This window comes from Dermatophagoides farinae, chromosome 10 (assembly GCF_024713945.1).
Source record: "Dermatophagoides farinae isolate YC_2012a chromosome 10, ASM2471394v1, whole genome shotgun sequence".
In the NCBI taxonomy this organism is placed as follows: domain Eukaryota; kingdom Metazoa; phylum Arthropoda; class Arachnida; order Sarcoptiformes; family Pyroglyphidae; genus Dermatophagoides; species Dermatophagoides farinae.
Genome location: NC_134686.1, coordinates 2369542 through 2395709, shown reverse-complemented (window position 1 = coordinate 2395709; position 26168 = coordinate 2369542). Strand labels below are relative to the sequence as shown.

At 28.6% G+C, this 26168-nt stretch overlaps 3 protein-coding genes across 5 annotated transcripts in view; 1 reads left to right on the top strand and 2 right to left on the bottom strand.

Moving 5' to 3' along the window:
- Positions 1-18: 18 nt before the first annotated feature.
- Pka-C1 (Protein kinase, cAMP-dependent, catalytic subunit 1) overlaps positions 19-26168 on the bottom strand; it is a 37807-nt gene continuing 11657 nt past the window's right edge. For 2 of the 3 annotated variants that reach the window (XM_075734555.1, XM_075734557.1), the window contains exons 3-10: positions 4911-5110; positions 4732-4830; positions 4077-4159; positions 3535-3661; positions 3379-3474; positions 3288-3306; positions 2919-3187; positions 19-2860 (exon numbers count right to left, since the gene is read on the bottom strand). In XM_075734555.1, the coding sequence (XP_075590670.1) occupies positions 2735-2860; positions 2919-3187; positions 3288-3306; positions 3379-3474; positions 3535-3661; positions 4077-4159; positions 4732-4830; positions 4911-5110 (1019 nt within the window). In that variant the 3' untranslated portion in view covers positions 19-2734. Of the gene's footprint in view, positions 2861-2918; positions 3188-3287; positions 3307-3378; positions 3475-3534; positions 3662-4076; positions 4160-4492; positions 4576-4731; positions 4831-4910; positions 5111-26168 lie in introns of all 3 variants that reach the window. The other variant, XM_075734556.1, reaches the window with a different exon arrangement.
- AlkB (alpha-ketoglutarate-dependent dioxygenase AlkB) lies at positions 30-1829 on the top strand. Its single transcript, XM_047053880.2, has one exon. The coding sequence runs from the start codon at positions 30-32 to the stop codon at positions 891-893; it is 864 nt and encodes a 287-aa protein (XP_046909836.2). The 3' UTR covers positions 894-1829.
- LOC124489848 (uncharacterized) overlaps positions 22960-26168 on the bottom strand; it is a 70208-nt gene continuing 66999 nt past the window's right edge. Inside the window, exon 3 of the transcript XR_012832447.1 lies at positions 22960-22973. The gene's annotated coding sequence lies outside the window, so the exon portion shown is untranslated. The remainder of the gene's footprint in view (positions 22974-26168) is intronic.

Sequence of the window (26168 nt, the reverse complement as noted above, 5' to 3'; positions counted from 1 at the left end):
GTACACCTGACACACATGCGTGCACCAGAATGGCTGATTCGGGTGAAGAAATTTACAAGACAACATTTAAACTTTATAGAAATTGGTCGCCAAAATCCGATTTACCATTAATCGATCTTCGATACGCTGAAAATTATGAAAATTTCTTTCAACAACTGGAACAATCTTCAGACATTTCATCACCATCAGTTGTTGCTAATTGCGAAACGTTTACACATTTCAAACCATTCGATCAATGGAAGATTTATAAATTAATCAAAGGTTTGGATGGATTTTTTATCATAACTGGAATATTGAAGGAAAATTTTCGACAAGATTGGTTCGATTATTTTCATGATCAATTGCCATCATATCATGAGGAATTGAATCTTAAATCGAATATTTCATTAAATGATTTGAATGAAAAATCGAAATCAAAATTAAGATGGATAACATTTGGCTATCATCATGATTGGAACAGTAAAGTTTATGATCTGAATCAGAAAACCGTACGGATACCTGATCGAATCAACGATCTATGTCGAATTGTATCGATGTTTATGAATTTCCATATATCATCATCATCATCTACTTTAAAACCTGAAGCTGGTATTGTTAATTATTATACACAAAATTCATCACTATGTTTTCATACTGATCATTCAGAATTGAATCATTATGCACCATTACTTAGTTTAAGTCTTGGATCATCGGCCATATTTTTGATCGGTGGCCAAACAAAACAATCATCACAACCAATTGTGCCTGTTTTATTAAACGATTCAGATTTAGTCATAATGTCCAATGAAAGTCGTCTAGCATTACATTCAGTGCCAAAAATATTGCCATCAGAAACATTGGTCAAAAATGGAAATATTTTTCGTGTGAATGTGAATATTCGTCAGGTTTTTTGAAATTCAAACGTTATTAGTGTTTTCAATGAATTTTTATTTTTATTTTTTTTCAAATTTAAAATTTAAAATTAATAATAATAATAATAATAATTTATCCATATAATAATATATTTACATTGTTTGTTTTGTTTTTTTTTTTTTAGTTTTCGAATAACAAAGTTGAGAGAAAACGAAACATATATATGTTGGTTAATTAATTTTCGTGTTTCACCACAAATCACGATAATCAATTAATAATTTGGACATTTTCTCCAATATATATTTCGGGTTTTTGTTGTGGGCGTGTTGTTGTTGTTGTTGTTGCAATAGGTGATTTTCTTTCATTCTATATATATGTGTATGTATGTATGTATGTATGTATATAGAAACACAGAATCGATTATCATCAGAAAAAAAATAAATGAAAATTGCAAAAAAAAATATGGTTAAACGATTAACGGCTGTTGTTGTTGTTGTTGTTGTTGTTTACGAGTTGCGCACGAAAAAGAATCGATTCATTCATTCATTCATTCGTTTTTGTTGATGAAAATTGAAATTTTGAACGAAAATAAAAATAAAACAAAATTAAATTGAAAATTTGAAAAAAAAACATTAAAAATGGAAGAATCAAGCGCTTGGCTAAATTGATGAATAGTAGAATGAAATAAAAAGTGTGATGTGATTGTAATGTGTGTGTGTGTGTGTGTATGTGTCTGACAAGAAAGTTATTGAAACAACAACAACAACAAAAATTATTGATTTCGATCAATAATAACAATTTTCTTGTTGAGAAAATAAAAATCGATTGAAATTTTCTATTGATCGTTTGTTGTTATGGACGCGATAATTTATCAATGGCGACTAGAATTTTTCAGTTGTGTGTGTGTGTGTGTGAAACGAATTAATTAAATCTACATTTGGAACCCATCAGTGTGTGCGTGTGTGTGTGTGTGTGTGTGTGTGTGTGAAAAAAAAGAATCAGTGAATACAGCAGGAAATAAAGAAGCCCAGAGGATTTGAAAATAAAATTTTTTTGAATTTGAATTTCAAGAAATGAATTCAAGTAGTGAATGAGACAAAAAAAAATATATTTAGGAAAGAAAAAATTGTCAACAAAATTATAACAAAAAATTTTTTTTTTTTTTTTGGGATTATAATAATCATATAATATACTTATATATGGACATGAATATTCTTTAATCCAATTCAGTTTTGTGTATATCTCATCAATAGCCTGTGGTCATTATCATCATCATTCAATGTTTTCTGTTGTGTGTGTGTGTGTGTGTGTGTGTAGTTCAAATAAAATTCTTGATGATGATGGAACACCAGTAATCAATTCTTCAATATAAATCAAATAACTTGAAAGATTTATCTGTTTGTTTGTTTGTTTGTTTTGTTTTTTATTTATTTATTACGAATGTAAACCAATGATGATTGTGAATACAATGATGGATGAATGAAGGGGCGGGTGGATGAGAATAAAAGAGGCAAAAAAAACAACAATGAAACAAAATGCAAAAACGAAACGATGCAAATGCAGATGCTGGTGACAAATGATTGATGATGATGATGATGATGATGTTGATGATTATGAAAGAACGAATGGTGATGAATTTGGATCGACACAAAATTGAAATTGAAATTGATTTGTTTTTAAATGGTTTTTCAATGTCACCTTTTTGTGTGTGTGTGTGTGTGTGTGTGTATGTGTATGATAGTATGTGACTCATCAATTGTTTATTGGCTGACTGATTTGATTGTGAATACAACGATGATGATGTTTGTTTGTTTGTTTGTTTGTTTTGTTTTGTTTTGTTGTTGTTGTCATATATATTTTATTTTATTTATTTATTTTATCGCTAAAAATCGGCAAATTCTTTCGCACATTTTTCTGTACTAGATATTCGTAATGCTTCTTCTTCATAATCATCAAAATTACTTGTATCGCCTGGTCCTTTACATTTAGGTAAAAATGGTGCTTCAACCTGATAAAAAAAAACAATGGAAATTAGAACCAAAAAAAAATAGATTCTGGACAAAAACCTTTTTCTGGTATATGGCAATCCATTCTGTGGATGAAAACCAACGATGATTTTTAATATCATTGACACCATTTTTCAAATTTCCGTATCGTTTTGTAAGATCAACTTGCAATAAATTTCTTAACAATTCTTTCAATTCAACACTAAAATGTGATGGAAATCGTACTTTTCCGCTCACAATTTTTTCATAAATTTGTATCGGTTGATCAGCATAGAATGGTGGATAACCGGCGGCCATTTCATAGATTAATACGCCAAGTGCCCACCAATCTGAATATATAAAAAAAAACAAAACAAAAACAAAACAAAACAAAGGATTAAAAATGAAAAATAAACAAATATAACACAACACAAACAAAAAAAAACATACCGACTGCTTTGTTATAACCCTATATATGTGTAAAAAGGGAAAAAAAATTAGAAAAAAAATCATCGCTTTTGAATCGTATGGTATATCTTACTTTGCTTAGAATAATTTCTGGTGCTAAATATTCGGGCGTACCACATAACGTCCATGTACGACCTTTGACTCGTTTGGCGAAACCAAAATCTGTGACCTACAAACGAGAAAATTTTGTTTTCAATAAAAAATGGCCAGTTTTTTCCATTACACATACCTTAATATAACCTTGTGAATCGATTAATAGATTTTCTGGTTTTAAATCACGATATATGAGATCGAGATAATGAAGATATTCAAATGCTAACACTATCTGTGCGGCATAAAATCGAGCCATTTGTTCGCTATAATAAAAAAAACAATTTTTAATGAGTAAAATTTTTTGTTCAAAAACAAAACAAAACAAAACAAAAAAACATCTGATGAGAAAGATGAACAACATGTGAACAACAACAAAAACAAGCAAAACATACATGCAAAAATGAATTTTAAAGCAAAAAAAAAAAAAAACAGCTAACAATTAAAGCAGTCATTTTCAACCTTTTTTTGTTGCTATTGATTTGTTAACGATTTTAGTGCCGCGGCACAATGGTTGAGAATGACTGAATTAAAGTTTGATCATCATCATCATTATTTTAATGGGTGGTTGGTTAGTCAATGTTATTTTTCATTTATTGATGATGTTGCCATTTTTCATGATCATCATCATCATGACTATTAACAAACGAAATTAGGAGAAAAGTAAAAAAAAAAATTTACCTAAATCTTCCCGTCTTTCTTAGATGGGAAAACATTTCACCACCGGGTACATATTCCAAGACCATGTATAAATATGAATTGTCCTAATGTGGTTTTGGATGAAGGAAAAAAAACACAAAAAAAAACACAGAAATATTATTTGAAAAGAGTGAAAAAGAAAAGACAAATTCAATCCTGCAAAAAAAATCGTTTATCGTTTGGACTGTTGTTTAACTGTGTTTTTTTCCCTATCTAGCTGCTGCTAGTAGTTGTAAGCTCTTCATGAATCAAAACAAAAACAAACTGAAAGTTTGTAATGGACACAAAGACATACACATATATATTTAACACAAGACATGATGACAATGGATTATTACAAACAGAATATTTTCTTGACACTTGGAAAAAAAGAAAGGAATAATAATAAAAAATTATACCTAAATCTTTTAAATAAACGAATTTTCGTGAATAATTCACCACCTTGAATGAAATCCATGACCATATATAGATGGCCTCCATCCTAAATTTAATTGTTATCATCATCATTATGTTATATGGTTTGGATCAAAAATGGAACTTGTTGTTGTTATATAATGGTTATGTGTGTGTGTGTGTGTATGTCCAAAACGATTCAATCCATACGTTGTTTGTTTCCACAAATATTGAACCCACTTACCTTGAATGAAGCATCAAGATGTACTAAGAATGGAAAATCTACAGCTTGTAATATTTTTTTCTCATTCAATGTATGTTCCACTTGTTTCAATCTGACCACCTGTGATTAATGAAAAAAAATAAGAAGAAGAAAACAATTTAGAGAAATGATAAAAAATTTTTTTTTCAAACAAAACAAACTTTTTGTTTATCAAGAATTTTCATGGCAAAATGTTTCCCAGCATCTGGACCAGATTTTCGTTGTACAAGCATTACACGGCCAAATGAACCGGTGCCCAATGTTTTTATACGTTCATAATCCTCTAATGATGCCGTATTTGAACCCTGTTGGTTCCATTTTCTTTCAAAATCTTCTTTTGCTTTTTCCAAAAATTTTTGAACTATAAAATCAAAAAAAAAACGAAACAAAAAAAAAATAAAGATTGATTGATTAAATCAAAAAAAAAAAATTTTACAAGACATGATTTTTCATCTTCATTTGATTTTCAACAAAATAAACTTTTTCACCGACAAACAATAAACACACACATACACAAATACACATAGAGAATAAGCTTCGGGCACCAATCCAACAAAATTCCAGACAATGATGATGATGATGATAATGTTTATATAATAAATATATATACAAAAACATATCAAAAAAAAAAAAATCAACATAACAATTTTCCTTTCACTATATTTTGAGCGTATATATAAATGATGTATGATTTATTATTGTATTGAAAAAAAATTTGAATTTGAAAAGATTTTATTCGGGCCGAATAGAAAAAAAATAACCAGACAAACAAAAAGAAATGGAAAAATAAAAACCGAATAAAACTACATAGAACAGAAAAACGAACAATGTTTACTTTCAATTCTATATACATGGAGGGATGGATGGATGGATGGATGGGTGGAATTGAAGAGAACCAGAGTCAGTTCATTTTCATTTTGTTTGTTCCAATCAAATGTAAAGACAGTGGAGAACAAAAAAAAATAAAAGAAAATCTGATATTATGTAAATCAACAAAACGACAATGACATTGAAAATGACTACATAGAATCAAAATCACATAGTGAAAGATTTTTCCATTCTGAAATTGTCCATCATCATGGACCTTGATCAATTTCCTGTGCGTGTGTTCATGTGTGTGTGTGTGTGTGTGTGTGTATGGCAAACAGAAAAAAAAACATTTCGTCTATTTGATTTTGTATATATATATTTGAAAAATGTAGATCTTAGATTTCCGATTTTCATATCTGTCCATATATCAAATTATATGGACATGCGTTTTTTGAATCTTTAAAAAACCATTCGATTTATTCATCAAATGAATGAATTTTTTTTTTTTTTTTGATTTTGAATCTAAAAAATACGAAAAAAACATTGCATTTGATCATAAAATTTGGCCCATGAAATTCAGCCATTGAAAATGAAGGAATTTAAAAAAATAATTAAGTTCATTCATAGCAAACAAAAACGAAAACGAAAACGAGAAAAAAACCATAAAAACACACAAACACACAATATTCTTGATAATAATCAAAGAAATAAACAAATAACCAGAATTTCGTCGTCTAATAGTTATTCTTCGTCGCCAACGACGTGAATACACTGCTAAATGATAGATATTTCGCCGCATCATTGCTTATCATCATCATGATCATGATGATGATGATGATTATGATGATGATGATGACGATGATCATAATCTTTTTCATGAAACATCATCATTTAAAATGGACATTATGAATAACAAATTCAATGATGAATTTTGAAACAAACACAAAAAGTTTCAGAAATATAAACACACAAACACACAGAGAGAAAAAAAGAAAAAACCAAAAATAAAAAATTAAGCCTTTGAAACACTGAATAAAACGATGAATTTCATAAATATCGGTATATCCCAATAAAAACTGACGATGATGATGATTCCATATATAAATGACAATGATTATGATTATGATGATGGAACCGGATTTTTTCTACATTCTCTTGTCACTATTTTTCTTTCTTTCATTCTTTTTTTTTATTGCTCAACAAAATAAATTGTATGTATGTATGTATAGAATGAAAATGTTCGTGAGTCTCTCTCTTTTTTGGCTGTTTTTTTTTTTTTTTTTTTTTGTTTTATTCTATGAATTGGGTATAGAATATAGTTTGATGTTGATGATGTTGTTCCAATTTTTTTTTTTTTTTTGCTTGTACCATATCATCATATATGATGATAATGATGATGATATGGAACATTACCAAATTGGAAAAAAAATGGATGAATAACAACAAAAAAAGGGAAAAAAACCAGAAACTTTTGTAGGCAAGATAAATAAATACCAAAAAAAAAAACAGAAACATAATTCTTCACTTTTGTTGTTGTTGTTGTTGTTGTCGTTGTTGTTGTTGTTGTTTTTCCACCATATATTAATTTATTTATATTTCTGTTTGTCATATTTTTCAATATAGTCAATATCTTTCGGCATTTTTTTATTTATTTATTTCTGGTTTTCAAATGATGATCTTTCTGTCTGTATGTCTGTCTTAGTGGTATTGTGAGTGTTAATTTTATTATCATTCGGCTTTATTGATATATTTGAATATATACTACCACCAATGCTGAGATGCCTGTCAATATATTGTTTGCTGTAAATTTACACGTTAAGTTGTGTGTTGTTGTTGTTGACAAACGAAAAAAAAAGAAAACAAAAATTTTTCCATATACCATATTTGTATGGGAATATTTTTGCTTCCTTATTCTCTTCTAATGAAATGAGGAAAAAAAATTTTTTTGTTTGAAGTTTTTCGGCAAAAATTCATAATTTATATTGTATTAATAATTTTTAGCCAAGAAAATGTTTGATTCATGATCCAAAATCAACAAAAAATTCAATTATTAAAAAATACACATACACCCGCACAAATAAATAAATGAATATTTCAAAGAATATTTCCGGAATCCATCATAATCATCAAAAAAAATTCAACAATGATGACAGTACATGGCAGTGATAATTTTGAAATTACATAGCAAAAAAAAGAAGATATTTTGGATTCCAGAATGCTATATATATATATATATGGAATCATCGGATGCTATTTATGGAACGAGTCAAATGAACAAGAAAAAAAAACCCGAAAATAGCGAGAAGTTGACCTGATTTTAACTTTCGTTGTGCGCTGTGTGCGTGTATTCCTATTTCGGGCAAATTTTTTTTTTTAGGTTAATATAATAATGTAAGTGGATTATTTTACCGCTATAGCAATGAAAATAGAAATGAAACGATGCACCCGGTAACTAGTAAAGGTGAATGCCGTTCTGCTGCTGTTGCTATTGGAACAGCATGAATTCCACAATGTGAATGAAGTAGGTAAAGCATTGATTCTTGGAATTTGAAAAAAAAATTTGAAGCTTTTTTAGATAAAAAAAATTGTAGGCGGTCAATTCACACAAGAATAGTAGTTTCCGTTTACGTTTAATTTCCGTTCAATGGAAGAGAACAAAAAAACCATGTCAAATATATAGATAAAAAACAGAAATGAAGAGAATCTTCATCATCATCATCATCGTCACATAAAATTAGATCAGATCAGATCAGATATGTGGCTGTCATGACAGATTATTCATAGTCATCTCAGATCATAAAATCATAATCATATTTCTGATAAATAGACCAATCAAATCAATCAGATGGTGATTAAAATGGTGTGTTAAAGAAATTATATATATAAAAGATTAAATATCGATCAAGAGAAAGAGAGAGAAAAGGGTTAAAAAGTTGGATTCTTTCAAGTCTACAAACCCAAACACACACCCACACACTCACACAGACACAGACACACACACACACACACACATACCATAAATATGATGATGGAAAAGTTTTCCAATATCTTCAACATTGGTTGAACATAATGAATTACGATGAAGACGTTGTCTAAAATGAATATAATAAAAAAGTTCGATTGTTTCTGGCCGTTGTAACAGATGTTTGATATAAACAATAAATGAACCAAATAAAACGGCAAGAAGCCATATTATCATGTGTGTCGAACGCAAGTGTTTTAAAAACAGTACCAAAAAAAAAATATTAACACTTTATATACACTATCAAATTAATTTTCTATTCAAGTTTCAATCATCATCATCATCATCATGGATTCGTCGTGGTTCCAAATTGTTTTTTTTGTTCACTACAAATCAAATTCAAAAATAGATAACATACACACACACACACACAGACACAGATTTTGACATTGAAAAAAAACCAAAATTTAAATGAACTAAAAACCGGAGAAATTCACAAAATAAAATGACAACATTCGAATGACACCAAAACGATACAAAACAAAAAAAGAAAAAAAATTTTCTTTTGCGCACAAAGAATTCTGTTCTCATCACCAGAAAACAAAAAGGAAGAAAGAATGTTGAATGGAAAAAAAGAATTAAAGTCAAACAAAAAACAAAAAACAAAGCAACGAATTAATCATTATCAAAAACACAACTTGAAGTGGATATGCGGAATGTTTGGAAACAAAACAAAAAAAAATGAACAGTTTTTTCAAGCGAAATGAATGAATGATGATCTATTAAACAACAGCAACAACAACAACAACAACACCGAGAGACTACTTAATTTTTGTTTTTTATTCTTCTAACCAATTTCATGACATTCTTATGGAAAAAAAAGTTCAACTTTTTACTCGAAATTCTTGGTCTGTCTGTCTGTGTGTGTGTGTGTGTGTGTGCATTTGTTTTTTCACACTTTTCATTCATTCATTCATTACGACACTTTTTTTCCCGTTTTTCATCATTAAATGTTGTCTTACTCAACTTACTAAGAAACATAAGAAATTTTCTATTTTTCATTATTAAAGTTTTCTTTTTTTTTACTATTCTCACAAGAGGCATTTGGATTCATTCACATTCACATTCATTCATTCATTCATTGCAACCAGAAAGACAGCCAGAAATTATTATATGCATCAAGATGATGAAATGATTTAAATGAAATAAAATAGACAAGAAAAAAAATGTCAAAAACTGTTGATGTTTGCTATTCTGTCAATTCTTTAATATTTGTACCTCAATTTTTCAACGACGACGACGACGATGATGATGATGATAATCATCATTGCTAATTTTTCGACAGCTATGACACACACACAATTTTTTTTTTGATTCTTGTTCGAAATAATGATAGTGTGGGCCATATACTAGGAAACTAACTAAATGAAGAAATCCAAAGAATCAACTTGAATTCTTTTCACAGTTTCTTATGTTGTGTATGTGTGTGTGTGTGTGTTTGTTTTGTTATTTTTTTTTTTGTTTTGTATCACTACAAAAAACTGATGATGGGTGAATCTAAAAATAGCAAACAAAACACAAACCGTATCATAATTGAATTGAAATGAAAAAAAAAGAAAAGCGAAATAGCAAAGCGAAACCAAACAAGAAAAAAAAACGAAAATAGATATTGAGGGCAGGGGCAATTCATAACCTCAATCGACCGAATTCGAATGACAGAATCTCAGGACAGAATTGTTGCACCACCAACACCATCACCACCACCACCACCACCACCATCAATTGAAAACATACAAAATCAAAATGTATGTCATCAAAAAAAAAAAAAAAAAAAATCCAACAATGATGATGCGCATCTAAATGCGTTTTTGTTTTTCTGGTGAAAATTCATTTGAATTCACATCGATTAATAATTCCCAAAATTTTTCAAAAAAAAAAAAAGATTCATTCATAAAAAATGAATGAATGAATTTTTCAAGAATCAAAAATAAATTATGAATTATGATCATCATCATCATCATTATTATTATTGCTAAAAAGAGGGAAATTCTTGTCCAGAATTTGTGTCTTGAATGACTGTTTAATTCTAAACCACAGCCTTAATCACAATGAGAGAGCGACATATATATATGTTTCACTGTAATGAATGAATGAATGAATGAATAAACATCAGATATGAAAATAGATCCAATGAGACAATAAAAAAAAACTATTTAGTTCCAGAGTTCATTGGTATGTGCGCTGTTGTGCATCTTACACATCTTACACACACACACACATATATAAACAACCATTGTGTTGGAACAGTCGCAAATACCCGTATGTGTGTGTGTGTGTGCAAGTGTGACAGAAGCAAATAACAGTGTGAGAAACAAACAAACATAAAAACTAGCTTAGAATAGGTGAATGTTCCAAACAAATATTTTTAAAAGAAAAAACCAAAATGGAATTGAAATTTTGAATCATTTCTTTTCTGGCAACATACAAACAACCAAAATGATGTGATGATAATAATAATAATAATAATAAGGGGTAGTTAAGGGGAAAAAAATTGAATAAACGGAATATTCTGCATACTTCAATTTTTGAATGTCTACAAACAAAACAAAACAAAAAAAGTTATAATGATGATGAATGAATGAATGAATGAATGAATGGATGGATGGAAAACCTTGTGACCTATATATAGATTCTGACTAATTCTGTATATTTATCTTTTCTTTTCTTTTTTTTTATTTCATGTGTGTGTGTGTGTATGTGTGTTTCTATATATAACTACAAATGTGTAGAAAAAAAAAATAATACCCATCTTGTGTGTGTGTGTGTGTGTGTGAGAGAGAGTGAAAAAAAACGGCATCACTATTCAAGAATTAGGTTCCTAGGTGATTTTGATTCTAAAAATAGAAAAAAAACATGTGAAATGAAATACAACCAAAAAAAAAAAAAAATCAGGTCAAATTCTCGTTCGATCAATATGGCATTGGCTAGGCATTTTTCATTCGTGTATGCTGCTTTTTTTTGTTGAATTACTGCATGTAAACATCTTATGTGAGTGTGTTCATGGGAAAATGGAGCGAATCATAAAAAAAAGACAAAATATTTCCGGTAAAACTTATCACAAGAATAAAATGATATTAGTAGAATAATGAGAATATATGTGTATGATATAAAAATATATGATTCAAACGTCAATTCTTTTAGAATAATTGATTCTTCAAAGGGTTTAAAAAAAAATTCTTGCTTAAGAACCAGGAAAACAAACAAACAAACACACGCACATTTAATGATTGTGTGTACAACAAGCAAAGAATATTTTTTTTTTAAAAAAAAAAGACCACGCCAAAAAAAATACTTGAATTTACAATCAAAATTACAGTATTCTGGAATATTCTGTAGATTAATGCCCCAAAATAAACAGAGAAACAAAATTTTTTGATTAGTTAGATGTATGACAGACACACACACAGAGACATGGTCATCAAAATCATAAATTTTACTGCATTAATAACAGTAATCATAATCATAATCATAATCATTGCCAATGTCAATCAAAATGTCCTTTTTGTTTGCCATTTAAAATTCAAGATTCTGTAATGAAAGAATGAATAGAATTGGTAATATGTAGAAAGAAAAAATATTCAACAATGACAATGTTATCATCATGAATGATAAGCCTGAATTCTTTCATTCATTCACTTTTGCCTGTTACAAAGCTCTTAATTTTTTTTTTGTCTTGTCATTCAGTGTCTGTCTGTGTAGCTATCATCATCATCATCATCATCATAGTTATTATTATAATTCTTTAAAATATGAATTTGTCATCATCATAGTGAAAATCTGGTCACGCAATCACAATCACAATAACCAAACACACATGGATCAACATCAGCCAACACCAAAAAAAAAAAAAAAAAAAAAAAAATGAATGGATCGAACGAAAAAAAAAACATTGACATTGAAGATTGGTGATCATTTCTCACTATCTCTCATTCTCACACAAACGCACACGAAAAACATTGGATTTTTTTTCTGTAAAATCATAATTAATATATGATAAGAAAATGGTAAAGAAATCGATTAAATATAACAACAACGATAGAAAACGGGATGAAATTAAATTCTGTCATGTCTTTCTCAGTGTGTGGGCATGTGTGTGTGTGTGTGTGTGTATAACAAAAAAAAAAGACAATAAACACGCTATATGAATATGAATATAATAAAAGAAACAAAAAAAGGATGTGAAAGAAAGAAAATTTCATTAATTAAATTTTCGAGTTTATTACATTTTCACCATCTCTCTGTGTGTGTGTGTGTGCGTGTGTGTGTAGACATAATAATGATGATAAAAATAAAAAAAAAATCGAAGCCACCAGAATCCAATGAAAAATACTTGAAATAAAAATTGTACCGATTCTGTGTGTGTGTGTGTGTGTGTTAATAGAAACAACAAAACGGAATATGGAAAAAAAAACTATAGCGATAACAATAATAACAACAACAACAAGAATTGTACGGTACCGGCATTGTATTTATAAACTAACCAGTATTCTATATATATAATCGTATAACTGATTCTTATTCTTCTTCTTTTTTTTCCATTATAATGAAAATAAAAAAAAAATTCTTTCTCTCTATTTTGCTTTTAAATCACTCAATATATATATATATGCTATACATTACACAGTTTATGTATCATATACACAAACTGGAAGACATAATGACATTGAAATTATCTCAAAGCTATTGCAGACAACAACAACCAAGCAATGACAGCAACAACGAAACAAAACAAAACAAAAAATGAAAGAAAGATAAATGAATAATGGTTGTGTGCACCCAAGAATGAAAAGAAAAAATAAAGAGAAAGAGAGAGAGAGAAAGATATCATATGGGAAACGAACAATATTTCATCAAGCAATCATAATAATAATAATCATTGGGATGATGATGATGATGATGATCCATCGATCGATTATTATATTGATCATCATTATACACACCAAGTTCTGCAGAAAAAAAATATATACTACCACCATTGCCATTACCAAAGAAAAAAAAACACCAGACCAAATGTAATCATCATCATCATTGATTATTATAATATAATAGATGGAAACCAGTCCAATGAATGAGAAAACAAATGAATCATTCAATCCTTTACAATAATAGAATGAATCTTAAACAAAAAAAAAAAAAAAAAAAAACAAGGAAAACGAAATGAACATGGGAGATGAAAGAAAATTATTTAAAAAGAAAAACAAAGCAAAAGGCAAATGAAATTGTGGAATATCCATCGAAATTGATAAGAATTCTGTGTGTGTGTGTGTCTGCCCAGAATCTGACCATTCTCGAATCGAAACAAAAAATCATTATTATTACAGTGAAGCCAACTTTTTTTCCACAAAAAAAAAAAACACTCGAAAACAAATGCAGCAGATTCGGATATTCACCAATTATTTTTTTTTCCTATTTTTATGATTTATAAATTACAATAATAATAATGCCCAGGTAGATGTTGTTGATGATGATGATAATAATAATGATAATGATGATGGCATGCAGGTGTTTATTTTATTTTGTTCACCTTAAATCAAGAGATTTTGTTTTGTTTGGTTTTCATAATACCTACTATATTTCGTGTTTACGTCAAACACAACAATCATTTCGTTATGACTTTTTTTCCATACAAACATATGAATACTACACACACACACACACACACACACCTAATTAGCATCAATCAAATCTAGAACAAAAACAAACAAACAAACAAACACACCATGGACCATGGTGTTTTTTTTTATATTTCATCCCACCTACCACCACTACCTACCACTAATTATAATCAAAGTTTATGTTTTCCATTTCAATTGAAACAGAAAACATAAACTTTTTTTTGTTTTTGTTTAGAGAAAAAAAAATCTCATTAGGATGTTTTTGTTTCCATTCTTATTTGAATATACAACAAAAAAAATCAATAGTTTTATTTAGGAAATGCAAATTAGGGAAACAAAAAAAAAAACAAAAAATCACCAGATGCTAGCACCTCAATTCTCAATTTCTTAATGTCTCTGTGTGTGTGTGCGTATGTTTTAATTGAAACATCAACCTAATCATAGAGATTCAAACCAAACACAAACACAAACACAAAATCCAATCAAATTAAGATCGATCAAGTCACATCTCAAATGTCAAATGTTCAAATGACAATTTTTTATGTTCATAACCAAACAAACAAAAAACACGCACAAAAACAGACACACACACACACACCACCCATTACTATTTATAACAACACCTGAAAACAAAAAAAAAAAACAAAACAGAAAAAAAAATTTTTCATTTTCATTATCGATTCGTATTTGTGTATTATTAATACGTGAGCAGTTAGAATTGAATATTGATTCATCAAATAATGAATATCGAATGAAACAACAGAAAAAGTTAGATTTTTAAACTATTCATCAGAATAATTAAACGAATAAGAATCGAATATAATGCAAGCAAGGCACCATTCATTCATTCGGTTTTTTTTCTGGTTCTCCACCAAATATATCAAATATTCCATATTTCGCCATTTAAATAATGATAATGTTTGGCGTGTGTGTGTGTGTGTGTGGAACAGAATGGAATTTTTTTCTTCGATCTACGTGTGCTATGCGTGTTTTGTTTTTCTCCACCAAAGATGGCTGTATTGGATTCATTCATCTGTTCTTTTTTTTCTATTTAACTCAAAATTGAAACAAAAAAAAACCAAATCATCACATAACCTTTATAAATGTTATATACGATTTTTTTTTCAAAAAAGAACGAAACAAAAATCCATCAATCGATCGATATTGATCGATTGATTGGCAAAAAAAAATAAAAATAAAAATTAAACAAACATTATATTCAACCACACGTTTGTAAATTGAAAATTTGAAAAAAAATGCTTCGGCACACACTCACACACACACACATACACAGACAATGTCAAATACAAGGATAACCAATCAATTTCATTGCTGATTAATAATAATAATAATAATAATGTTGCCATCATTCCATGGAAAATATACAACAACAGCAGCAGCAGCAGCAAAAAATCAATCAATAAATATTAAAACAGCAACAACAACAACAACAACAACAAAAAGGAAACCAAAACAAAACAAAATAAAAATGAAGAGAAATGAATGAATAAAAAGTACCTCGATACATACACACACAAACACACACGCACACATGTACACAACTTCCGTTCGGATGATAATAAGTGAATAACGGAACTGAATGAACAACAACAACAACAACTAAAAACACAAACATAAACGTCCGAAATGTAGAATTCATAAACATGCACATACACACACACACAATAAATTTTAAAATTCCATCTCAATAAATTATGACCTAATTATGAAAAAAAAACCAAAATTCAATTGTTTTGAAATGGCAACAACAACAACAACAACAACAACAAAAACTGTATCGTATTTGAATTTCCTTTGTTAGTGGAGAGAGAGAGAGAAAAAAAAAAGTTTTCAATGGACAAATAAACAAGTTTTTTTTTCATTTTTTATTTTCATTTTATTGAAATCTCAGATCACGTTCATTCGTTCGTTCGTTTGTTCATCATCATCATCATCATCGACAACAACAACACTGCTTCTGCGTCTTAATAACAAACAAGATTCCTTGGATAAATAAATGAAAAAAAAACTCAATTGAAAGAAACAATTGAAATTTTTTTTCCTTTTTTCTTTTTTCTTATCTATTTTATGATTATTATCATCATCATCATCTTTATTATTAAAAAAAAAATGATAAATTATGTCATAACAGTGATCTGTCTATGATGATCTCTGTGTGTGTGTATGTTTTTTGTGCTTCTAAATGAAAATTTCATAATAATAATGTATTGAAGACACAATAATACAATGAATGAATGTGAAAAAAATAGAAAACAAAAATCGATTAAACACACACACATATACACATTCGGTAAAAGAAAAATATGACAAAACAATTACCGAAAACAAAAAATGTCAAAATACACAAATCGTATAGTCGGGCAGGTGAAATACCACACATACACACCCACACCCACAACTCTATATAATAACCGTATCCAGTATCTCAAGATGTTTATCTTTCCCAAACAACAACAACAACAACAACAATAATGATGATGATGATGATGATAAAAATCTATAAAGAACAAACATCCAGTAAAAAAAAAAAAGAAAAAGAAAAAAAAATCATCAGTAGTAAAACATCATCATCATCATCATCATCATCAAAAATCATAATCATCAAAAGAGATTGCCAGTTTAGACGTCCATTTTTTTCGTTTTCGTTTTCTATTTTACAGACGTGCCATTTATATATTTATATATATTATATCGTCATCTTTGGTGAAATGGAAAACAATAATAATAATAATAATGATAATATAAATGGAATTAGAATGGACAAACAAAACAACAACAACAACAAAAAAAAGCTCTGAGTAGCATTGTCTGGTCGTAATAAGAGGTAGCATGCATTCAAAAAAAAAAAAAAAAAAAAAAAAAAAAAAAAAAAAAATTTTTTTTCTTTTCACTGCCCCTAGATTTTTTGATATTTATGTTTTTTGCGTGCCTGTATAAACGCCCTGGTAACATTAAAATCTGTTGGATAAAAACAAGCTGAGATTTTTTTCTTTGTTTTTTTTCTGGTTGTTGAAATGATTCTGGAAGTACAGAATAAATTCTTCGTCGTTTTTTTGTGTTCAAAACACACACACAGACACGCAAAACAAAGCAATTCAACAACAGAATAAACAAAAATGGCGAAAAAAAAGTAAATCTTTTCAGAATCTGCAAAAACAAAACAAAAAAAAAATTGTGAAATTCACCCATCTCTCTCTCTCTATTCCTCTTGCCATGAAACATTTTGTAACACATCATATACCTGTATGCAAAAAAAAAAAAAATAGAGAACATTCATCCAATTAGTGATTGTGTGTGTGTATGTATGGAAAATTTCCAACCAAAAAATATCAAACACGAAGCTTGATTATTATTATTATTAACAACATTGTTTGGATGATTATGTTATGTGTTGGTTTTTTTTTGTTTTTTTGTTTTCTAATATTTATTACCCCTGTAGCTTTTTGGTGGATTAATTTTTTTATCATCATCATCATCAACCGGTAACGATAGTTACACGAACGTTGTCAAGTAGAAAAGTGAGAGAGAGAGAGAGAGAGATAGGACAGAGGACAGAAAGATTTGAATTTGGAATTTGGTCGATTTTTTCTCTTTCTTGACAATCTACATTTTTTAATAATTTTTTTTTTCAATTTTTATAACGTACATTCATTTTTCTCACATAATCAACCATATAGGTACACATTCAAATCAAATATATAAATCATACGATGGTTGTGAAGAAAAAAAGTACCAACCAAAATTAACACCTAAAATACCCGGTCATTTGCCTAATTTTGTTTTATAGAGAAAAAAAAGCAGCTAGGATAAAATAAATATATCATCATCATAGTTGTCACCTAATTTTTTTTCTTCTTTTCTTGGATATAATGGTATTTTAAGTGTTAATGAATTTTTTTTCGCTTTTAAACAGATTGTGTGCTTCATTATCATCATCATCATCATCATCAGTCAGCATCAACAATAAAAGCAGCAGCAGCAACAACAAGAAATACGTCAATCGTCGATAATAATCAAGATTGTCGTACAACTACAACTACAACAACAACAACAACAACAACAACTAAAACCATGACGAAAACAAATTATTAGCCAAATAACAAGATGCCCTTCAACAAAAAAAAACTAAAAAAAAAAAAAATGGCGAAACAAACAACAAATGTTGAAAAAAATAAATTCAACTTTACTTAGCTATAGCTAGATGGTGGATGGTGGATGGTGGATTTACAACGACAACCATGATGATGATGATGATGATTTGAAGAAAAGTAAAAAAAAAGAAAATATTTGAGCGATAATAATAATAAAAATCCTTATAACATCATATCAACCAATCAACACAAAATAGCTTTATCGTCATCATCATCATCATCATCATCATCATCATTGAGAATAAAATTGGATGCATTGGATGTATATATAAATATTATACATATGTAAAGAAAATTTCTAAAAATAGAAATTCAATTTGTTCAAAGCCGCATCACCATTGATGATGATAATGATGATGATGATGTTATATACACATAGACTTTTTATGTATATCGTCAAAGTCAATTAATGTGTATTCAAAATGAAAAAGAAATAAGAAATAAGACAAAAGAATCATCATTTTCGGTGGAACAAAAAAAAAAATTAATCACATTTGAATTGAATGTGTTAATTGATGACAATTGAAAATCTGAAAAAAAAAAATTTTTTTTGTTCTTAAATGAATTTTTCAAAAGTTTTAAACCAATGTAGCATCACATTATAATCATTATTGTTTTGTTGATATTATCGATTATCGATTATGATAAGTGAAGAAAAAATTGAGAAAAGATCAAGATATCAATTTCTCTATGTGTGTGTGTGTGTGTGTATGCTGTTTCTCTTTCACTTTCTCACTGTCTCTCTCTTTTTTTTCTCTTTTTTCTCAATTTTCATGTTACATCACATATCATCGTATTTCAATTTTTTTGATCAAGTTCCATAAACAAAAAAAAAATTTTAAAAAAAATCAGGTCACACATATATTATAGTCACATACGACATCGAAACAAATGTAAAAGAGCCGGCCACTTGATTGATAATAGACAACAAGGTCAATCATTTATTTAAAAAAACCACCCACAATCGACACACCCAATACCATTACATAGAAAAAAAACATACCATTTTCAGTTGTATCGCCTTTTTTGGCTGGTGCGTTACCCATTTTTTTTTTGTTATATTTTATATATATTATTAATATGGTTATTTACAAATAATTTTGTTATTCGGTTGATTCTACGTTGTTGTTGTTGTTGTTGTTGTCGCTGTTGTTGTTGTTTTTGTTGATGATGTTTATATTGATTAAAATTAATGATTATTCTCGTTGAAATATTCACATTAAATATTCTTGATGATTATTCTTGATTCCAGTGTTTGTCGATGTGTGTGAGTGTGTGTGTGTGTGTGTGTGTGTGTGTAAAGAGAAAGAGAAATAGAGACAACAAGAAAAACTTTTAGCATCAAGAAGATTCGACAAAGATTTCCGAGTTTTATGTCTGATTAAAAATTGAATGAGAAAATAGGCTTGGATTTTTTTTTTTGTTTTGTAGAATATTCTTCACATTTACTGCTGTTGTAATTTGTTGTTGTTGTTGTTGTTGTCGAAATGATTTGAAAACATTTTTTGTTTGACAATAATAAATATTGATTAATAGATTTTTTTTTTAAGGCAGTGGCAGATTATTTTTTTTCAGCTTTAATCTCGTTATATCTATCTATCTATTTCTCTTTATATCGTGTTGACATTGACAAGAGATAACAAGAGAATTTTTTTGTTCAAAAAAAAAAACGTAAAAACGAAGAATTCATTCAATGGAACAATAATTTGAAATTGTAAAATGAATGATGAATGAATCGATAATCAAACTAACCAATCAATCAATCAATCAACAAAAACACATTCAAATCACAATTAAACACACACATACACACAGACGATTATTATTGTTGAATAAATAAAACAACTATATATATACTGCACAAGGAAAAAATCACACACAAAACACACCTACGTCTGCACAATATAAATAAAAATAAATAAATAAACAGAAGATAAACAAAATATAAACAAACAAACAAACAAAACATTCACAAATGTCGGATCTGAATGATTATTATTTTATTCAATTTTCGTATATGAAAATATCAAAGATTCGACGTGGAAAAGAAACACAAATTGAAAAACAAACAGAATTCTTTTCCTTAAAATGGATTCTTGAACAGAATTTAATATGAAAACCAAACCAAGAAAAAAAAAAAAACACGATTGTTTTTGTTTGAGAATGGATTGATTGATTGATAATTTCTTATTGTGCTGTTTACTTGTTGGTGTTTTCATCAAAAAAAAAAAAAAAAAAAAATTCTGAATTGTGACGATGAACTGGTAAAAAAAAACTGGCTTTGTACAATTGATAATGATGATTGAATAACATAAACGATTCAAGAATCGAAATGATGATGATTTTCCACCGTAATCGATTCTTATGTTGTTTTCTTTTTAATATTCTTGTTTGTTGATTGTATATAATATTTTCAATGGTAATGGTAATAATGATGATGATGATTTTCAATTTTAGAATATAAAAAAAAACGGAATCCATAAAATGGTTTTTGATCATCAAATACACACACACACACATGCACACAGATGGAGAAGCAGACAAAGTGAAAAAAAAGAATAGCAACCAGAATTTATTTCACAGTTCTTTAAGGTTTTTGTATTTTTTTTGGTTCCAAATACGAAAAAAAAGAAGAAGAAGAAGAAGAACAGAACCAGAATAATGATGATGAACAAAAGACGAACAAGGAAAAAAAATTTTTTTTTCTTTTCATCCAAAAAATAAATGAATTTTTTTTTTGGCGTCGTCGTCGTCGTCGTCTTTGTTGTTGTTATTATTATTATTATTATTGTTGTTGTTGTTGTTGTCGTCGTCTATTTTACATTGAACAACAACAACAATAATATAACCAATGATGAATGGATAAAGAGAGTTTTCTCATTTCACATTGGAATCAATGTATGATGATGATGATGATGATGGTTGGAATTTTATGGGTGAAAAAAAAATTCCAAAAAAAAAATATCGGGCCAAATATCCGTCCAAACACTACCACCACCGGGTAAATATGAATGAAAACACACACACACACACAAATGCACACGGACACGGGCAAAATACAGACAAAAAATTTCTGCTCACAGAAAAAAAAAATTTTTTTTTTGAGTAAAAACAGCAGCAGCAGCAGCAGTAGGAAAACCGCAGAAAAGAAGAAGAAAAAAAAAGATTCGAGGAAATTTTTTGTTGGCTAAAATAAAATTCCAACCATTAACAACAATAATAATTACCAGCCCGAGAACAGGCGCTTCGCATTAACAACAATAATAATTATACAACAACAACACAAGCCACCTTTATCATCATGATCATCATCATCATCCACATATATAATGAAAAAAAAATAACAGGAATGAAAAATATTTTAGAATGACGATGATGATTCGTCGTCGAGATTCATTCGGCAACAACAACAACAACAACAAACGACAACAAGAACAAACAAACAAACAAACAAAAAAAACACTGAAAAATTATATGTTGTTTTAGTTTACCATTGAATCTCGTTTCATTTTTATTTTTTTTTCTTTCTCTTTTTGTTATTGTATCTCTTCTGATGTTGAATGAATGAATGAATGTGTGTGTGTGTATAAGTGGTAGAAGTATGAGAGAATTTGATTTAGATTTTTTTCTTTCGTTTTTGCTTCTTCTAGGTTTTATTATTATTTTTTTTTTTTTTTGCGATTTTTTTTTTCAATTTTTGTTGAAATATACACACACAAACAACACACGCACATTCAATTTTGCTTCTACTTTTTCTCACTCTATCCACATGTGTAAGTGTGTGTTCTGTGTTCTGTTCTGTTCTGTTGTAGCATGTGTACACAAACACAAACGTATACAGCCACCAGCAGCCACAGCAGCAACAACAACAACAACAACAACGGCGGTAGTAGTTGTATAGTATATTATTATATCGGATATTATATTATTGATTATTGATTGAGAAAACCTGCATTGAAGAATTTTGTTATTAATGAAAAAAAAAATATATATTGAATATATTGAATATTGATTTATTGGAACGTGATGAATGTTGTTTGATTCGTTGATTTTTATAATGTCAAGAACCAAAAGAAAAAAAATTCTTAAACGAATTTCGGGATAAACACCCAAGAATATTGATTTCAAAAAATTGTAATCATATAGTAGCCAGATTAAGTGTTCGATTCAAGTTTTTTTGATCGTTGATGATGGTCGTCGTGTTGTTGTTGTTGTTGTCGTCGTTGATATTGATTATCCAAGGTTTTTTTTTCAATCAGGCAAAAAAAAGACGATAATTTTTTCTGTTTTTTTTTTGAAGCCGTCCAATGAATGAATGAATGATTGATATATAATGAAAAAAAACCTGTGGTTGTGTTATAAATCGATGATGATGATGATGACGTTCATTATAAATTCACAGTTTGTTTGTTTGTTTATCAATGTTGTTCGATTTTGTATATGTTTGTAATTCACTTATATTGAATTGATGATGATAAACAACAGCCGTAACAACAACAACAACAACAACAACAACAACAACAGCAAACATTTGAAATGCACACGCGTCAAAAAAAAAAAAAAAAATTTTTCAGTGCTTAAATTCCAAAAAAAAAAAACAAAAATCTCATGAAAAAAAAGGTGTAATCTTTTCTGTTTGTGTGTGTGTGTGTGTGTGTATATGCTATATGTTTATATGCGTGTGTGTGTGTGTGTGTGTGTGCGAATTGATTAAACACACGCAGACGAACATAAACACGCAGACAGAAAAAAAAATAGATAAAGAGTTGTTAAATGAATGAAATTGAATTTGATATCCGTTTTTGTTCAATTTGTATTGCAGTCGGTTTTTTTTTCATGTGCGAAAAAAAAGTTATTCAATAATCAATGGCAATAATCAAATGACAATAACAATATTTTTATTCACTAATTCAAACAAGACACACTTGTCGATATTTTTTTTCATTTTGAATCAAATTTCAACACACACACACACAGAGACAACAACAAAAAAAAAAACAAAAATCATAAATGATGAAAAATTGACATCAGAGCAACAAGAAACTGGATTAAAAACAATCATCTTATACGTGTTATTATTATTATATTGTGTTATTATAAAACTAGAGATCGTCAATCATCATTTAAATTGATGACAAATACGATGTGTGATGATGATGATGATGAAACCAAATAGCACAGTAAACACGAACGCAGTATACTAGATTAGGTTTTCAATTAATTTTTTTTCTCTTTCTCTCTCTAGTTTTTTTTTTTTTTTTTTGGATTTTGGTCTCTGTATTGTAGATGTGTGTGTGTGTGTGTGTGTTTGCCACCCAAAATATTGATACAACCAGGATATCAAACATATACACAGGCAAGAGAGAAACACTGAAATGTGTATGTGTGTGTTGATTTATTATTATTATGAGGTTCGAATATTGTGGATTGTTGATTGCGGATGATGATGATGATGATGCACGTTTATTATTATTGCCCCGACGACAACAAAGATTACAACGGATAATGATGATGATGATGATGATGATGGTGGTGTATTATAAAGTTTATTGTCGATTTGACTATCAACATCAATAACAACAACAACAACAACAACAACAACAACAGAAAAAAAAATTATCAAATCATCAAATGAGCAAAATATCTGCCAAAGGATGATGATGATGATGATGAGGACAATATTTTTTTTTTTTAATATATGATCAAACAAAAATTGAAACAGCATCAACTCAAAATGTGTAATGACAAAATGTTGGCAAACACACACACACACACACACACACACAATGACAGTGGCCAATAATCAATCAAATTGATCAGAATCAAATTTATCTTTTTTTTTCTGGATTATATATAGTTTAATTTAATTTACAGTTTTATAATGATTTTCAGGTGATATTTTTGTTTTGACATTGACAACAACAACAACAACAACTGTTTTAATTAATTGAAAGAAAAATGATGACGATGATGAACACGGTTTCAATTTCAAGTATTAAAAACGAAAAAAAATTTCAGAGTACGAATGACATTAAAAAAAGATAGAAAAAACACAATGTTTCAATCAATCAATGAGATTTGTCATCGCCAAATCAACAATCGATATTTTGTCATTGAAAAATAAAATTCATTCATTCATTCATTGATGATGCCGTTGTTTTCAATATCAATTGGAACCTTTGATTACTCGGATTCTTTGATTATTTTGTTATTCTTTTACGTGTTATACATGCGTATTCTTTTTCTCATACACAAACACACACACACACACACACACACACGCAATTTTCGCCGTGTAATGTGAACACAAACAAAACACAGTGGAAACTAAGGTTTTCAAAATCTTTTCAAAATAAGAATTTGTATTGTATATTGTGTTTGATATGGCTGGTTCCCAATGTGTGTGTGTGTGTGTGTGTGTACATTTCTTTTCTTTGAATATTCTTTTTTTTTGTATTTGGCCATCAAGAATATAAAAAACCGCTGTGTTTGGTTTGTTTATATATGTGTGTGTGTGTGTGTGGAAAACGTGTATATATACACAAACAAGCAACGTCTGACAAGCAAGTAACATCTGATACGTCTGTGAACGTCATCAATATATGATATATATATCAGTCAAGTCTACATCTACAAAGAGCTACTATAACAAGTTTCAAAAGCGATCCATAACCAAAAAAACCGAAAAAAAAATTCCAAAGTCAAGTTTTCTCTTCTTTTCCTATTTTTTTTTTTTTTTTTGTTGAAAGATTTGCATTGCAAACAACAACAACAACAATAACAACGAAAGTAACAATAACAAAAAAAAACATTAGAGGCAAGAAAAAAAAACTTTGAAAAGAATAATATTCGAGTCGTTTCATTGCTATTTCAAAACGGATATATGAAAATAGACAAACAGACCAAAAAATTTTTTTTTTTTTTGATGGATTTTTTGACGCATGTATATAACATGCGATTGTTTCAATTGAAATTGTACCAACCACCAACCACCATCACCCAACCCTAATGATGATGATGATGATGATCAGAAAAAAAATTCTTTGATTATTCTTAAAGACATTTGAAAATGTGTTGATGATGATTATTATACAAAATGACGTTATAGTGATGGTGGTAGTAGTAGTAGTAGTAGATGTTATTATTATTATGGTTCCAAACAGAATCCATGTGTGTGTGGGTGTTTATGTATAAGAGTGAATCCGTAAAGAAGTAAAAAAAAATTCTGGTATTTTCTGGTTTAGCCACACACACACACAAACAGACAAGTAAACACAAAAGATAGGATTCTATATATGATGATGATGGTTGTTGTTGTTGTAAGCGATATTGTCTGCTACAACCAAACCAATCAACAAAAGAATAATAATGTTCGGTTTTCTTTTTAAAATTTCTTTTCCAGAATAACCAAAAAAAAAAAAAAAAAACTATAATGATCGCCATTCATATAGAATATGGTATAATGTTGACCATTTGATGGTAGTGGTAAATTCATTCATTTCATTTGGGACATGGTTCCATACACACACACACAGAATGTATCCTTTTTAAACATGGAATATATATGGCGCCCATCACCCAAAAAAAAGTAGAAGCAAAGTCTAAAGTAAGCAAAATGGTCAAAAAAAAAATAATAATTACACCAACACCACTACTACTGTAACTATTTACTGTTATATAATGATGATGATGATTCGAATGAATGAATGGTCGAGAGAAAAAAAAAAGAAAACTTCAAAACGGATTTCAATGTTAAAATGGTTAAAGATTTTCATTGATTATCATCATCATTATTACCAT